General features: G+C 37.6%; 4 protein-coding genes across 4 annotated transcripts; 1 reads left to right on the forward strand and 3 right to left on the reverse strand.

Annotated features, from left to right (window-relative positions):
* Positions 1-608: 608 nt before the first annotated feature.
* LOC133711178 (uncharacterized) lies at positions 609-3,674 on the reverse strand. The gene is made up of 4 exons (XM_062137337.1): positions 3,543-3,674; positions 2,301-3,256; positions 731-833; positions 609-635 (listed from the first exon to the last, which is right to left on the reverse strand). The coding sequence occupies exons 1-4, from the start codon at positions 3,609-3,611 to the stop codon at positions 609-611; spliced, it is 1,155 nt and encodes a 384-aa protein (XP_061993321.1). The 5' UTR covers positions 3,612-3,674.
* LOC133711179 (uncharacterized) lies at positions 3,629-5,088 on the reverse strand. The gene is made up of 3 exons (XM_062137338.1): positions 4,991-5,088; positions 3,792-4,625; positions 3,629-3,645 (listed from the first exon to the last, which is right to left on the reverse strand). The coding sequence occupies exons 2-3, from the start codon at positions 4,483-4,485 to the stop codon at positions 3,629-3,631; spliced, it is 711 nt and encodes a 236-aa protein (XP_061993322.1). The 5' UTR covers positions 4,486-4,625; positions 4,991-5,088.
* Positions 5,089-8,071: 2,983 nt separating this feature from the next.
* On the forward strand, positions 8,072-11,099 carry LOC133708192 (lysine histidine transporter 2-like). Its single transcript, XM_062133648.1, has 6 exons — positions 8,072-8,303; positions 9,056-9,439; positions 9,606-10,105; positions 10,195-10,286; positions 10,392-10,460; positions 10,561-11,099. Exons 1-6 carry the CDS (start codon positions 8,125-8,127, stop codon positions 10,657-10,659), a joined length of 1,323 nt encoding a protein of 440 aa, XP_061989632.1. The 5' UTR covers positions 8,072-8,124; the 3' UTR covers positions 10,660-11,099.
* Positions 11,100-11,214: 115 nt separating this feature from the next.
* LOC133711180 (uncharacterized) lies at positions 11,215-12,983 on the reverse strand. Its single transcript, XM_062137339.1, has 2 exons — positions 12,783-12,983; positions 11,215-11,508 (listed from the first exon to the last, which is right to left on the reverse strand). Exons 1-2 carry the CDS (start codon positions 12,981-12,983, stop codon positions 11,215-11,217), a joined length of 495 nt encoding a protein of 164 aa, XP_061993323.1.
* Positions 12,984-14,968: the final 1,985 nt, after the last annotated feature.

The following is a 14,968-nucleotide window of genomic DNA, read 5'->3' on the forward strand; positions in this document are numbered from 1 at the left end:
AAGAGCCTGGAAGCGAAATCACAAGGGCAGATGTCAAAATGTTCATAAGCGATCAATCAATAGCAAACAACTGGATTGATTGCTATGGGGAAATGTTGAAGGATGAACTGCAAAACGAAAGTTCACAAAGTTTGGGAAGATCTGCTTTTATGCATAGCATGTGTTGGGTAAGTATGACGAGCACTTTCTCATAAACATTGAATCCTTATCTCTCATTCTTTGTTTATTTATAACTCGTTCTATGTATTTCTTTCTTTCTTTTTTTAAATAGTATTCGACAATACATTTAACTGTGAGAAACCTCCATCAATAAGTGTGTGAGCCGCTGTTCCAAAACATGGGAAAATGCAGCATGCTTTTCTTCCCAATTACCCATAATGAAGAATTTCACCACACGCTCTTGGTCTTTGACAAGGACATACCGCAATGGCTGCATTTTGATTCAATGAAACCAAGAAGAGCAGGAACAGGGGAGTGCTTTAAAAGTATAAAGAAAATTGGTAAGAAACTTCTTACTGACCATGTAACTTACCATGTAACTATCACTCACTAATCTGTTAAAAACTACAGGTTGAAATGGTCGAGCTGTGGATGAGAGCAGTGAAAGATCAAGCAGATGATATGCTGCAGCAAGGCTGCCGAATGAAATTTGACAAGAGTCAAAGCACTCACACAAAATTAAAGATGGTTGAAAATTGGTAAGAAACTTCTTACTGACCATGTAACTTACCATGTAACTATCACTCACTAATATGTTAAAAACTACAGGTTGAAATGGTCGAGCTGTGGTTGAGAGCAGTGAAAGATCAAGCAGATGATATGCTGCAGCAAGGCTGCCGAATGAAATTTGACAAGAGTCAAAGCACTCACACAAAATTAAAGATGGTTGAAAGTATTTTGAGCGATGACGAAATAAGAACAATAAGCTGGATAAAGGAAAATTATGATGGTGGAAGGATCCCTTTGAACCATGCCAGAATCTGCCCCCAGCAAGACCAAGGATCGTAAGTCTATATTCAAAAATTTAAAATGATAACTTTACTGTTACTAAGTTGGTCAAAATCATTAACTTGAAATTTTTAATTGTCAACAGATTAGATTGCGGACCTTTTGTAATGTATTACATGGACAGAATGGCAAAAGAGGAGAAGATGCCAAACAAAGTCACCAAAGCTCAGATGATGAAGTTCAAAGCTCAAATATTCAAAAAATTTGCAGAACATAAGCAGAGCTGGAACTCAGCAAATTAAGAATTTTAGAAATTTGTTTGTTTAGTTCAGAATTTCAGAAATTTGTTGTTTAGTTCAAACTATGACTTGTATGGATCTTTTTATTCAAGATTAATGCATCTTCTGAATTCATAGGGCAAGTCACTGACTATGTAAATATGAAGGCCGCATATAATTGAAAGTGTCATTGTTAAATTCACTACTGCCCATTATGTAACTGCTTAAGTCACTGGCCAAGTAAAAAGAAAACTGAATGTCATTGGCCAAGTCACTAGGCAAGTTACTGTAAAACTCAAGTAACTGACCAAGTCACTGATAATGTAGCTGACCATGTAACTGACCATGTAACTTACAATATATGTAACTGACCATGTAACTAAACATGTAACTAAGCATGTAGCTGAATATGTAACTGGACAAAAAACATTAAAACTATAAGTCACTAGAGAAGTCACAGCCAAAATGATATTCCTATTTCAGTTTGCAGTGTGCCGCTGCACCGCAACGGCAGCGGAACGCTGCCAATTAATAAACCAAAGTTGTTGTAGCTACTTCATTTTTTATTTTTCATTAATATTTGCAGCGTGCCGCTGCACCGCAACGGCAGCGTTCCGCTGCCAATGACCAAATCTATATGCAGTGATCCAACTACAAGTCATAGAACAAGTCACTGACAAGATAACTAAAAACTAATGTCAATGGACAAGTCAATTAGTTTACAAATGGTTATGTCACTGTACATGTAACTATTAAAAACCTGTAGACACAAAGAATACTGAAGGATTTATAAAAGAAGAAAGCAGATACACTGTCTCTTAGTCAAAAAAAAAATTCCAATGAGTAAGCACCTTACAAGCACTTCTTATCATTTATTGAAAAAAATGAAAAATCAAAACAAAATTTCAAACTGTATTGGAGTCACTTGCTATGTCACTTGCCATGTCACTGTTAAAGGCATGTAGGCAGAATTGAACCTATATCGGAGCTGTACAACTCTTTCTGTTGTGACCATCACATTTTCCACACCTACCACACTTGATCACCCTGGTTTTCTCGCTCCTTTTTCTGAACCTCTTCTTTCTAGGCCTTCTCGGTGGTCTTCTAGTCAAAGGCGGCTGCAAGATCACCGCATCTCTACCAAAAGCATGCACTTGCTTCGAAATAGAGGGAAGAGGATTAATTGGGAAAGAATAAGTTTCTCGATATTTATCCACCTTGTACAGCTCATTGACATACAAATACGTGGAAGAACCATGTTGTTGGATCACTACAAGTGCATGGGAACATGGGAAGCCATACAGCTGCCATTCTCCACACGAACAAAACCGAGTTTCCAAATTTACCATGCTATTGTACTTCTGGCAGTGAACTTCATACACATAGGTATCAGACCTGCTCACTCTCCAATGCCTTCCGACTTCCAAATTGTCCTTCAGCTTCTTTTCAATCACTGGGCACAACTCAGACAACCATTCATGAGCATCCTGCTTCCGAGCAGCAATTGAAGCCATGGACTTCACTCTAATGCCATCATTAATATCAAGAATAGGAAGACTCTTCAAAGGCAACACCCAATTATTGAAAGACTCAGCCAAGTTATTTGTCATTTCACCAAATCTTTCGCCATTAAAGTAAGCCATACACCAGTTCTCCTTGGGAAGATCCTCCAGAAATTGAGCAACTATGTCACCGCCTTCACTCCTCAAGATTTCCATGTTGAACTCATACATCTCCGGTGTGCGAGAATAAGCACAACACATAAACAAGTAAGGAATCCGATCCTTGAGGTAAGATCCAGCTGGAAATTTGTCAGAAAGGTTAGACATCAGGTGTCTAAAACAAAACCCATGTGAATTATTAGGAAACACTCTAGGGAAAGCACTAACAAGCCCAACACGACGATCAGAAATGAATGTCACCCTCCTCATATGGTGTTTTGCAAACTCTTCAGCCAAAACCTCAAGAAAAAAATCTCCAATTACTCTCATTTTCAGAATCCACAATAGCATAAGCAACTGGATACAAGCCTGAACAGAAAAACAAAATAATGTCACTGCCATGTAACTGTTAATGTCACTGACCATGTCGCTGACATAACTGCAAATTACTTGACAGTGACATGGCCAGAGATATGTCATTCAAATCACAGAACATTTAGGTCATTGGACATGTAACTGTCAATGAACATGTAAGTGACCATGTCAGTAGCTATGTAACTAACCATGTCACTTACATTACAAAAAAAAAACAAGACATGGCAGCAAATAGAAAACAAGAAAAATAAAAAACTACAAGTAATGAAGGAGATTCAACCTTGATTGGCATCCTTTGCCGATGCAGCAATAATCTGCCCCTTGTACTTGTTGGTAATGAATGTAGCATCAATAAAAAGAATAGGTCTACAAGATTGAAAACCCTTCATCCATGCACCATAGCTCACAAACATACGCTGAAACCTGTGTGTTTCTTGATGAAACTCAACCACTATCCTAGAGTCGGGGTTTGACTTCATAACAGACTCATTGAACCAAAGTAGCTGAGTATAAGACTCAACTTCATCACCATGTAGGGCTGTTTTTGCCAACTCCGTACCATACCAAACTGTACGATAAGCAACATCCAAACCATAATCACTCTTGATCTCATCAGTTATATCAATTGGCTTTTTGTTTGGATTGGCACGAATCTTATCAAGCACAATAGACTTGACAACCTTGGATCCCATCATCTTACTCTTCTGCAAACGAATCACACCATGACAAGTGTGAACATTAACCAACCTTTTAATCATAAAGAAACCATTAGCCCTACATAAATAAGCCTTCACCAGCCAATTGCAGCCTTGAGAATGTTTCTTAGAACACTGAGCAATAACAAGAACCTTGTCATTTCTAACAAACTCATATGAAAAGCCAATTTCTATAGCATACTTACGCAGCTTATCCCTAAACTCAACAACCCCACCCTCAAACTTTTGGCCTTCAGAATGAATATAACTCTCCCAACCTTTCGTCATATAACTCTTCGGTGCCTCTGCCCTATAACACCCCAAATAATCATTCTCCTCAAGCATGGTACTAGAATCCTCACACACTGTATTACTCACCACACTTTCACTAATAGAAGGCAAATCAGTCACAAACACTTCAACAAAATCAGAATTGTAACGAACCAAATTCCTAAAAATCATTCTCATATCAACTTCACTCTCTAGAAAACATGAAGTAGAATCCGGAGGAATAATGTACCTCAACATGAAATTGCCTTAAATCAAATCCGGAAAACGAGAGCGTATGGAATTGCATAGGTCAACAAACGACCAATTATGCAACAATGGAACTGTCGCTGCTTCACCAGAATAAATAAACTTGACAACATAGCTAGTATCCATAACAACTGCACAAGAATAAAACAAATCACTATCCATGTCACTACTAAGGAAATCAACAGAATCAACACAAACAAGTCACTGCCAAAGTAACTGTTAATGCCTGAACAGAAGAACAACATCATACTCGCAAACCTGAACAAAACAGCAGTATTAAAAATGTAACTGGCCATGTCACTGATAAAAAAATCACAGTATAGAACAAATATAGTACAGCAATAGCACAAAACATCATCAACAATTCAACATAGCACTGAGTTCGACGAAGGAGAAGAAAACAGTAATCCAAAACGAACAATTCATCAATTTAACACAAACAACAAAAATACACTGCAAAATCCAAAACGAACAAATTCACAGAGAGAAGGCTTACCGATCAAATCAGAGAAAACCAGAGAGAGGAAGAAATAGAGAGACTGTAACTAAGCACTGAGTCAACGAAGAAGAAGAACACAATAACGTGATCAAGACAAACACCGACGAAGCCAGAGATCCAGAAAAAGAGAAAAGACCTGAGGAAGCTCCAAAACCACTTTCAGATCGTCGCAGAGGCACAAAGAGAAATCGGAAGCTTCCGACGGAGAGGGCAGCGAAGAAAGAATCTCGGAAAGAGATCTCCGATCAAATCGAATCGGAAGCTTTCTGATCAAAGGAGAGAGAAAATTTGGGCTCCACGATTTTGAAATGGAAGGTTATAAAGGTTTATTACCTTAGGGGCAGAATCGGAATGATAAAAATTAAAAACTGACCTTTTTTAACATGACCTCATTATTCATAAAGACTAAACTAATATTAATAACAATTTACAATGGACCTTCTTATCAAGTGAGAAACTAGGTGACCTTATTATCATTTCACTCTCTAAAGTGACCTTTTCCATCATTTCCCTATTCCAAATCATGTCGATTCCAATTTCATGGTTAGACCACTAATAAGGATGATGACATTGGCATCAAGATTTCACCACAAATTATATATGACAATTTAAATTCTAATATGAAAGTCAGGAAATAAAAGTGCATTCACTATCAATTAACTGTACTGCCAATAACTTTCACAAAATACATACGTATAACTAGAAATCAGAAGAAGTGGAGAAATGTCTTCACTTCTCCTCAAACTTAAACTAAAGGTCCCCCCATGTATTCTGCGGTTTCATTAATGATCAAGGCTTAAGGGCAGCTGCACTAGCCCTCTTTCAAAAAAAAAAAAAGGTGGCCTCGTTAAAACATTGTTCAGATAAAACTCAATGTGACAACACTCTGAACTGAGAAAAGAGTACCAATTGCTAACTATATAACAAACCAGGTCACAAACTGTTGGGTAAATGGTATCAAATGTATATTCAATAAATCAAATCAGAAAAGTAAATAAATTAAGCACATAATATTAACACAAACAATATGAAGAAGAAGAGAATTGAAGAGTCTGGTCAGTAAGTACAAGAGAGGCACTACATTTGCTGTTCTAAAGACTAAAGTCATAGACGCCTCTCTAGATGCAAGTTATGATGGTCCTCTACAACTCCAAGATATAACCCTTGATGTCTCATAAATGTCTAATTCGCTTTGCACGACTAACATTAGACGGAGTGCAAGTGTTTCTCGATTGCTCAAAGAATAGAAAATAGGAATACAAAGAATCAAGATGAAGATAAGAGTATGAGATCGAGAGCAGTAGAAATAGAATACAGAGAAAGCAAAATATATAGTTGACTCAAATAATGAGAGAAGACCAGAGAATGAACTGACGAGACGATGAGTGAGTAGTCTGTTCTTTCTCTATTGTAATCAAAACATAATAAGCTAAAATATAAGGGGGGTGTATTCATTTCAGAAAAAGTTCATGGGTATTCAATTGAGATTTTAAATAGTTATTTAAAATCTTGGTGTATTCAATTAAGATTTAAAATTATCCATTCAAATCATTTTTTAGAATTTTATTAAATGCTGGATTTTTGAAGATTTTATAGTGCTTTTTATATATATCTAAACTGAAAAACAATCCAGCCACTTCCTAAGAGATTTTGATTGATTATTTCTCACTCAAAAAAATGAAGAAGCCCTTTCAAAAAAAAAAAGAAAAAAAAAAAGGAAGAAGCAGCCCTCAATAGATGACACTCATCCTTTTTGTCCTAGACCCATTTTCCCACTATCCTCCTCTACCTCTGCTCCCATATAGTAATTTTTTTAGTTTTATCAATATAGCTCTAGAAGCCTTTCCTTCTAGGTAATAGGTAATGACGGTAACTTTTAGTGATATTGTTAAGATGATACATCCCCATGTTTTTTTTTTTTAAATTAGATATGAAGTAAATTATGTCATTAGTTTACTACTTTATTTTTTGTGTAATATTTTGGATGATGTAATATTATAAAAAGATGGAAAAATCGATGCCTAAGGTCGAGGTAATGAATACTTGAAAACCAAGCATGCTATACAAATGTGAAAGTCTTTGAAGGAGATATGAGTTAAGATATATATTCGTTAACTTATTGTCTCGAACTTCACTAAGTAAATCTATATTGATACAGTGATGTGTTTCAACTTTCAATTGAAAGAATTGAAAGTGCAAATACCTTACTACGAAATTTACGACATGTCATTTTCTCAACACCCTCGTCGGATGTACTGTTAGAAGCTTCACACTACATTTCCCGCCAACTCTCTGCAACTCCCCAATTGGCATGGCGGCTTATAATTTATAAACCCTAAAGAGAGAGAGAGAGAGAGAGAGAGAGAGTTAAAAACAGCGTCAGATCCCTCAATGGAAGATCAAATCAAAGTGGAATTCATCAAGAGCGAAGACAAAATTCTCAAAAAAAAAATGTAAGATCTTTTGCTTCTGCTTTTTTAAATTTTATTATTATTATTATTTATTATTATTATTTTTTAGAAGATTTTTTGCTTCTGCTTTTCTTCACCGAAATCCCTAATGAAATATTAATGTCGCAATCTTCGATTAGGTCTCACTTTCTGCATCAAAATTAAGCTCACGCCTTGGGATTTGTGTAGCAACAAGTGCTTATCGGATAAGATAGGTTCAGGGGGATGCTGGCAATAAGGTATTGAGTATTAATTGAGTGGATATGGGAAGCCCTGGTTTGAGAAAATAGCGGAAAAACTTGAATTCCCTTTGAATAGTACAACTCGGACTTGACGTTTGGTGAAAGGAAAAAAAAGGACCTTGGTCGTGAAAGAATCCCGTCATTTTCGGTTTTACCAAGCATGAATCTTTTCCTTTCAAAACTTTCCTACTCGGTCAGACTTGTTGCCATGCCTGCAAAATTACCCAAGAGGCCTCTGGTTGGTTCAGAGAAAACCAAGTACAGCGCAACTTCTAAAAACGGCCACAATTCCTTTACTCGTGTACAAAACATTTTGCTATTTTTGGCCTTCTTTCCTTCCCATGAAAGTTATATAACACGCCTCTGTGTTCTCTGCATGCATACAACCACTTTAATTCCCCATTCCTGAATTTTGTTTTAGTCTGATATTGAGATCAAAATGGTAGTTGAGGCTACTCTGTCAGATGCTGAGCTTGCGAGACAGAAGCAGATCGACGATTGGCTTCCCATCACTTCTGCTAGGAATGCCAAATGGTGGTACTCGGCTTTCCACAATGTCACTGCCATGGTTGGGGCTGGTGTCCTTAGTCTTCCTTTTGCCCTTGCAGAGCTTGGCTGGTATATATCGTATTTGTTTCATTGCTTTATATTCATTGTTTGCTCGATTTTAGGGGTGTCTGTGGAGTCAAATGGATAGGTTTTATTTTGGGATTGTTTTTGTTTTCATTACCATATAGACTATGTTCACAACTTGATAGATTATTGGTTTCTGTATAGGATTTCTATCTGCCAATTCAAAATTGATTCTACTTGGGTTCATTACCATATAGACTGTTCAAATCTTGATGAATAATGGTTTTTTCGATGAAATTTTTATCTGCTAATTCAAAACAGAATTTTCATTCATCATATTGGTTCCATTACCATATAGACTATGCTCCCAACATGATAGGTTATGAGTTTCCGTATAGGATTTCTATCTTTCAATTTCAAAAAAGAATTTTCAATCCTGATTTATTCTCTGGGTTTCATTACCATATAGACTATATGTTCACAACTTGGATATATTATGGGTTTCCGTATAAGATTTCTGTCAATTCAAAACAGAACTCAGATTCCTGATTATTATACTTGGTCATATGTAATATACAATTTAATTACAATACTCAATCACTGCTAGGGATTGTTTCTAATGAGTAATGTAATCGAAAAGTGGGTCTCCCAACCCTTTGATTAGAAAGTCCTCATGAAGTTCTCATTTTAGCAGTCCTCATTAGAAGCTCTCCCATCACTGCAATTATAAAACTGATATATCTGTTTTTATCGTTTAACATAATCAAATGACTCCTTCGTTTTTGGAAACATTAAAGGGGTCCTGGTATCGTTATCCTTATTATGTCATGGATCATCACCCTATACACACTATGGCAAATGGTTGAGATGCATGAAATGGTGCCTGGCAAGCGGTTCGATAGGTATCACGAGCTGGGTCAACATGCCTTTGGGCCGAAGCTAGGGCTCTGGATTGTGGTGCCCCAACAGGTAGTTGTTGAGGTTGGTGTTTGCATAGTCTATATGGTGACAGGAGGAAAATCATTGAAGAAAGTCCATGATGTGCTTTGTCCTAGCTGCCAAGATATCAAGACCACATACTGGATTATGATTTTCGCTTCTTCTCACTTTGTGCTCTCCCATCTCCCCAACTTCAACTCCATGTCTGGTATCTCACTTGCCGCAGCAATCATGTCCTTAAGGTAATCAAATCAAATATCAATTGCATATATGGAAGCTAATTTATTATTGAACTAATTACTCTGATGAGAATGAATGAATGATAACCGTAAATTCTTACGAAGTATTGCAGACATGTGATCTGTTATCATTGATTTTGACCCTGTGTTCTTGGACTCTTGTTTGTAGTTACTCAACTATTGCATGGACAACTTCATTACACAAGGGGGTCATACCAGATGTGGACTACAGCTACAGAGCCAAAAGTACCCCTGGAATTGTGTTTAACTTCTTTGGTGGGTTGGGTGATGTAGCATTTGCCTATGCTGGTCACAATGTGGTTCTGGAGATCCAAGCAACCATTCCTTCAACGCCGGATAAGCCTTCCAAGGGTCCCATGTGGAAAGGAGTGGTTGTGGCATACATAGTTGTGGCTCTATGCTACTTCCCTGTTGCTATTGTTGGGTTTTATATCTTCGGAAACAGGGTTGAAGACAACCTCCTCATCTCGCTGGAGAAACCAGCTTGGCTAATTGCAGCTGCTAACCTGTTTGTCGTGGTTCATGTCATTGGAAGCTATCAGGTATTTGCAATGGGGGTGTTTGACATGCTTGAAACCTTTTTGGTCATGAAAATGAACTTCAAACCCAGTTTTGTCCTCCGCTTTGTTACTCGAACTACATATGTTGGTACGTCGACTTCTCTAGCTCTGTTTTTTTTCGATGTATTCTGTCCAGGTTTATTTGAATGCTAATTTTTTACTGTTATATGTTGGCAGCAATTACTATGTTTATTGGCATTGCAATCCCTTTCTTCGGTGGCCTTCTCGGATTCTTTGGGGGATTTGCTTTCGCCCCAACAACATATTTCGTAAGCAACTAAAGAATCTTTGCTCTGATTGATCTTTGTGTTCTTTGTGTATGCATTTAAAAGATAGAAATAGCTAAAATTTTTCCTTAATTTTGTTCTGTGAAGCTTCCCTGCATCATGTGGCTTGCCCTCTACAAACCGAAACCATTCAGTCTATCTTGGTGTGCAAACTGGGTGAGTTGTGTTGATCATGCCTCTGGATAAGTTGTTTTCCTTGTTCTTTATGCTTCATACGTCTACTACTCTACTCACTTATTTTTTTCATTCATTTCAGTTTTGTATCATTCTTGGCGTTGCTCTGATGATTCTAGCTCCCATCGGTGCACTAAGGAACATCATCCTCCAAGCGAAAACCTACAAGTTCTTCTCTTAATCTACTACAGCCTGCAAAAAGCAATGTTGACACCTACGATATTGAAGCTACAAAAATTGATGATTAGAACCATCATATATAAACAACCTTGTCAATATCTCTTTGTTCATGGTTTGGCTGAGTTTTCAAGTTTGATATATTTTGGAACCTTCAAGGCTTGACAAGGCAATCTCCTATTGTGATTAGGGAAATAATTATGGCTGATGACATTGCTTTCATCATTATATGCTAGTAGGTGTATTTGAAGATGAGAATAAGAAATTTAGTGCTCTAGTTTTGTAAATGGGCACTAAAAACATCGCCATCTTATGTTCCTGAATTTATCTTTTTAATTGAATCAGAAGCCATCATTTCCCATGTAGGCTCGTTTATTTGTAACTGTAAGGATTCCAAATCATGTCGATTCCAACTTCATGGTTAAATAGGGGGTGTATTCATTTAAGAGTCTACAAGATTATTTTTTTTTTTGGTTACAAGCGGGACCTAAAAGGCCCAAACAAAAGCAAAAAAAAAGAAACTAAGAACTGGAACAAAAACCAGTCCTCCAAGCTCTAGTTACATCAGACAAATCATCCAAGAAAGTTTGGGCAGCATGAGCAGGGGGATTGTCAAAGTGACCAATCCAAGTTCATGAAAAATGCTATTCTTGACAAGGGCATCAGCAGTCATGTTACATTCTCTGAAGATGTGAGTCAGCTTGACATTCTGAAACTTGGCCATCATTAGATCACAGCCAGCAAGCATAGAACCAAGGGGATGCAGAGAATTGTCAGAATTTTGCATAAGTTGAACCAGGACAGCAGAATCCGATTCAATCTCCAGATTAGTAATGTTATGCTTTGAGGCTAACTTTAAACCAAAGAAAAGACCCCAAGCCTCAGCATCAAGAATTTCCCCAACACCAAGATTAATTTGAAACCCATCCACCCAAGATTTTTTTGTATTTTGAAAGTCTATAGCTATTCAATTGAGATTTTAAACAATCCTTTAAAATCTTGATGTATTCAATTAAGATTCAGACTTATCCATTCAAATATGCAGATATTCAAAAGTATACAGATTTTTAAGGATTTCATTAAATGCTGGATTTTGGAGAATTTTATACATATCAAAACTCAAAAACAATCCAACCACTTCCCAAAAGATTTGGATGGATTCTTTCTCACTCAAAAAATGAAGAAGTTCTTCACCAAAAAAAAAAAAAAGCAGTTCTCAATAGGTGACACTCATCCATTTTGTCTTAGACCTATCTTCCCACTATCCTCCTCTGCCTCTGCCTCTGCCTCTGCTCTCATCTAATATTTTTTTTTTTTTTATCACTATAGCTCTAGAAGCCTTAATCCTTCTAGCTAATTAAGCTCACTTTCAATGGTATTGTTAAGATGATACATACACACATGTTTCTTTTTTTTGAATCAAACCCGAAGCCGGGTACCGATATATATACATATATTCATCTAAAGCCAGAATAGGCCGTTTCATACACACATGTTTCTTTTGTAGATTAGATATGAAATAAATTATGTCATTAGTTTACTACTTTATTTTTTGTGTAACATTTTGGTTGATTAGTTTTCTCTTTTTATTCATAATACACAACATAAAGAATGGTAGATTGCATTATAGTTGGATCCATACATCCATTGCTTTTTTTTTTTTAAAGGACATCCATTGCTTTTAAAGAAGAAGAAAGAAAAAAAAAAAGTAACCTACCAAAAACATCATAAAGACTTGTAAAATCTAAACAAATACTAGTAAATCAATCCATTATAATCAATTAGTGAATCAGAGTCCATATAGAATTTAAACAATCTGTGTAGGCCTCGTCAACGGGCCGAGCCGGGCCTTACTATATTTTTAAATAATGACGGGCCGGGGTTTATTGTAAATCGAAGCATCCAAGCCCGTCCATATAAAGCGGGCCTTGCGGGCTTTTTCGGGCAGGGCCTTGCGGGCTTTTTTCGGGCCTTGCGTGTCTTCTTTAGGATATTCCTAATTTCCACCGTCGCGTACGGTTTTTCCTCCACCGCCCCCAACCGTCTCCTCCTCTCAATTAACCCATCCCCATACTCCGTTCCTCCAGTCTTTCAACTATCTCCATTCCCCCCCTTACTCACCCATACCTTAATTTTTCTCTTCATCTTTATCCACTGTTGAATTCGGTCATCCTCCACCACTATACCCAATCGGCCTCCTCCTCCAAAATCAGTCCCTTTAAACATTTTCCATCCCCCAATTACTTCCTCCTTCACAACTCTCAGTTTCAGCGCTATCCCCAAACCACCCACCACTCTGAAATCACTTTTTCTTTTCTCTTCTTTCATCGCTGTTTTGCTTGATTGAGAGTTTGGGGTTTAGCTGCCACTGCTTATTTCGACAGTAGCTGTTTTTGCCAGTCACAGATCCGGGCATGAGGTTGATTTCTTGGAACTGTCAGGGGCTTGGATCCTCCCTGACAAGGAAAGCTTTGAGGAAGATTTGCAGAAGACAGAAACCAGATTTTCTGTTTCTAATGGAGACAAGACAACAGGAGAAGACTATCAAAGACTGGAAGAAACAATTGAGATTCACAGATTATCATGTTGTAAACCCCCTCCGCACTGGAGGGGGTTTAATTAGCTCTGTTTTGGGGTGAAAATGTCCAGGTTCATATTCTCGATTCCACTCCAAACTATATAGATACTACTGTTTCTTTTATTTCTGATGCTTTTGTGTGTAAGATAACATGGTTTTACGGCAACCCTCAGGAGAATGAGAAAAAAGCCTTTTGGAGTTTGATGTCCCGACGGTTTGTTAGCGAAGTTCAACCTTGGTTAGTGATTGGAGATTTCAATGAAATTCTTGATACCTCAGAGAAATGGGGAGGTGACATTTCTTCCCAGTGGAGATTGAATTTGGTTCGGGACTTTTTAAGTGGTAGGCAACTCAGAGATCTTCATTATAATGGTCCTGAATTTACTTGGTTTGCAGTGCGACATGATCGTGTTTTTATAAAGGAACGGTTGGATAGAGCTCTAGGTAATCTGGCCTGGTGCTCCTCACAGTCTCGAACCCAACTTTTCCGTCTACCAAAAATTGGTTCTGATCATAGGCCAATTCTTTTGGATACTCACCCTATTGCTGTCAAAACCCAGTCCCCTTTTCGCTTTGAACAATATTGGACTACTCATGAAGATTATGCTGGTATTATCCATGATTCTTGGCATCAGAGATCACATGACCAACCTATGTCAGTTTGGAATTCTAATCTTTCTCGTTGTGGAAAAGCTCTAAAGTCCTGGAGTAAGAAAACTTTCTTCAATCCTACTGCTCAAGTGAATGATCTGCTTGCGGACATGGAAAAGCTCTATGAATCAAATCAACCAAATGTGCAGCAAGACATCCAGAATTTAACTTCCCAAATTGAAAAACTCTGAACGCAAGATGAAATGCATTGGCAGCAAAGGTCAAGGGTTAACTGGCTGAAATTGGGTGATAAAAATACAAGTTTTTTCCATCATTCCACCTTGCAGAGAAGACAATTCAATTCGGTTCTCCGCCTTCAGGATGTGAATGGTATATGGCTGGAAACTCATAATGACATCTCCAACCACTTTCTGGATTATTTTCAGGATTTGTTCACCTCAAATGGTCCTCAACAATGGGCAGAAGTTCTGGATTTTGTGGACACCTTAGTTACTCCTGATATGAATGTGCAGCTTTTGAGTCCAATTTCTCTCCAAGAGGTTAAAGAAGCTGTTTTTGATCTTGGTGCTACCAAGGCCCCTGGCCCTGACGGTTTTTCCGGAATTTTTTATCAAAATCAGTGGGACTTGGTGCGGACTTTAATACATGAATCTACCATTCAACACCAGCAGACTGTTGCTTTGCTACAAACTATGAATCGCTCCCATCTAGCTCTTATTCCCAAGGTTAAAGCTCCGGCAAATGCTACTCATTTTCGTCCAATAGCCCTCTGTAACTTTTCTTATAAGATTCTAACCAAGATCATTGTGAATCGTTTGAAACCTTTCATGGCAAGCCTTGTTACTGAGAATCAGTCCGCCTTTGTCTCAGATAGACAAATTCAAGACAATATTGTTGTTGCTCATGAACTTTTTCATCGGTTAAAGCTCCGCCGATCAGGGAACAATGCAGCTTTTGGTTTAAAGCTAGATATGAATAAGGCCTATGATCGTATTGAGTGGGATTTCTTGCAGGCAGTCCTAAAAAAGATGGGTTTTGCAGATCAATGGGTGACTTTGGTTATGAATTGTGTCCGAACTTCCTCCCTTTCTGTGCTTCTTAATGGGAAACCAGGGCCTTTTTT

Source organism: Rosa rugosa, chromosome 5 (assembly GCF_958449725.1).
Source record: "Rosa rugosa chromosome 5, drRosRugo1.1, whole genome shotgun sequence".
Classification (NCBI taxonomy): Eukaryota; Viridiplantae; Streptophyta; class Magnoliopsida; order Rosales; family Rosaceae; genus Rosa; species Rosa rugosa.

Bases quoted from the DNA above. Each gene is read 5' to 3' on its own strand.
- LOC133711178 (XM_062137337.1), bottom strand. From the start codon at position 3,611: ATGCTACATTCATTACCAACAAGTACAAGGGGCAGATTATTGCTGCAT. The intron at 3,257-3,542 runs GTTGAATCTCCT...TTTTCTGTTCAG, and splicing joins GGCAAAGGATGCCAATCAAG to GCTTGTATCCAGTTGCTTAT. The intron at 834-2,300 runs GTTCAGAAAAAG...TTCATTCGGCAG, and splicing joins AGAAGGCCTAGAAAGAAGAG to CCTTGCTGCAGCATATCATC.
- LOC133711179 (XM_062137338.1), bottom strand. From the start codon at position 4,485: ATGTTGAGGTACATTATTCCTCCGGATTCTACTTCATGTTTTCTAGAG.
- LOC133708192 (XM_062133648.1), top strand. From the start codon at position 8,125: ATGGTAGTTGAGGCTACTCTGTCAGATGCTGAGCTTGCGAGACAGAAG. The intron at 8,304-9,055 runs GTATATATCGTA...GAAACATTAAAG, and splicing joins GCCCTTGCAGAGCTTGGCTG to GGGTCCTGGTATCGTTATCC. The intron at 10,287-10,391 runs GTAAGCAACTAA...TGTTCTGTGAAG, and splicing joins TCGCCCCAACAACATATTTC to CTTCCCTGCATCATGTGGCT.
- LOC133711180 (XM_062137339.1), bottom strand. From the start codon at position 12,983: ATGAAAGAAGAGAAAAGAAAAAGTGATTTCAGAGTGGTGGGTGGTTTG. The intron at 11,509-12,782 runs GTATGGGTGAGT...TTTGGTTTAAAG, and splicing joins AGATGAAGAGAAAAATTAAG to TTAGCCTCAAAGCATAACAT.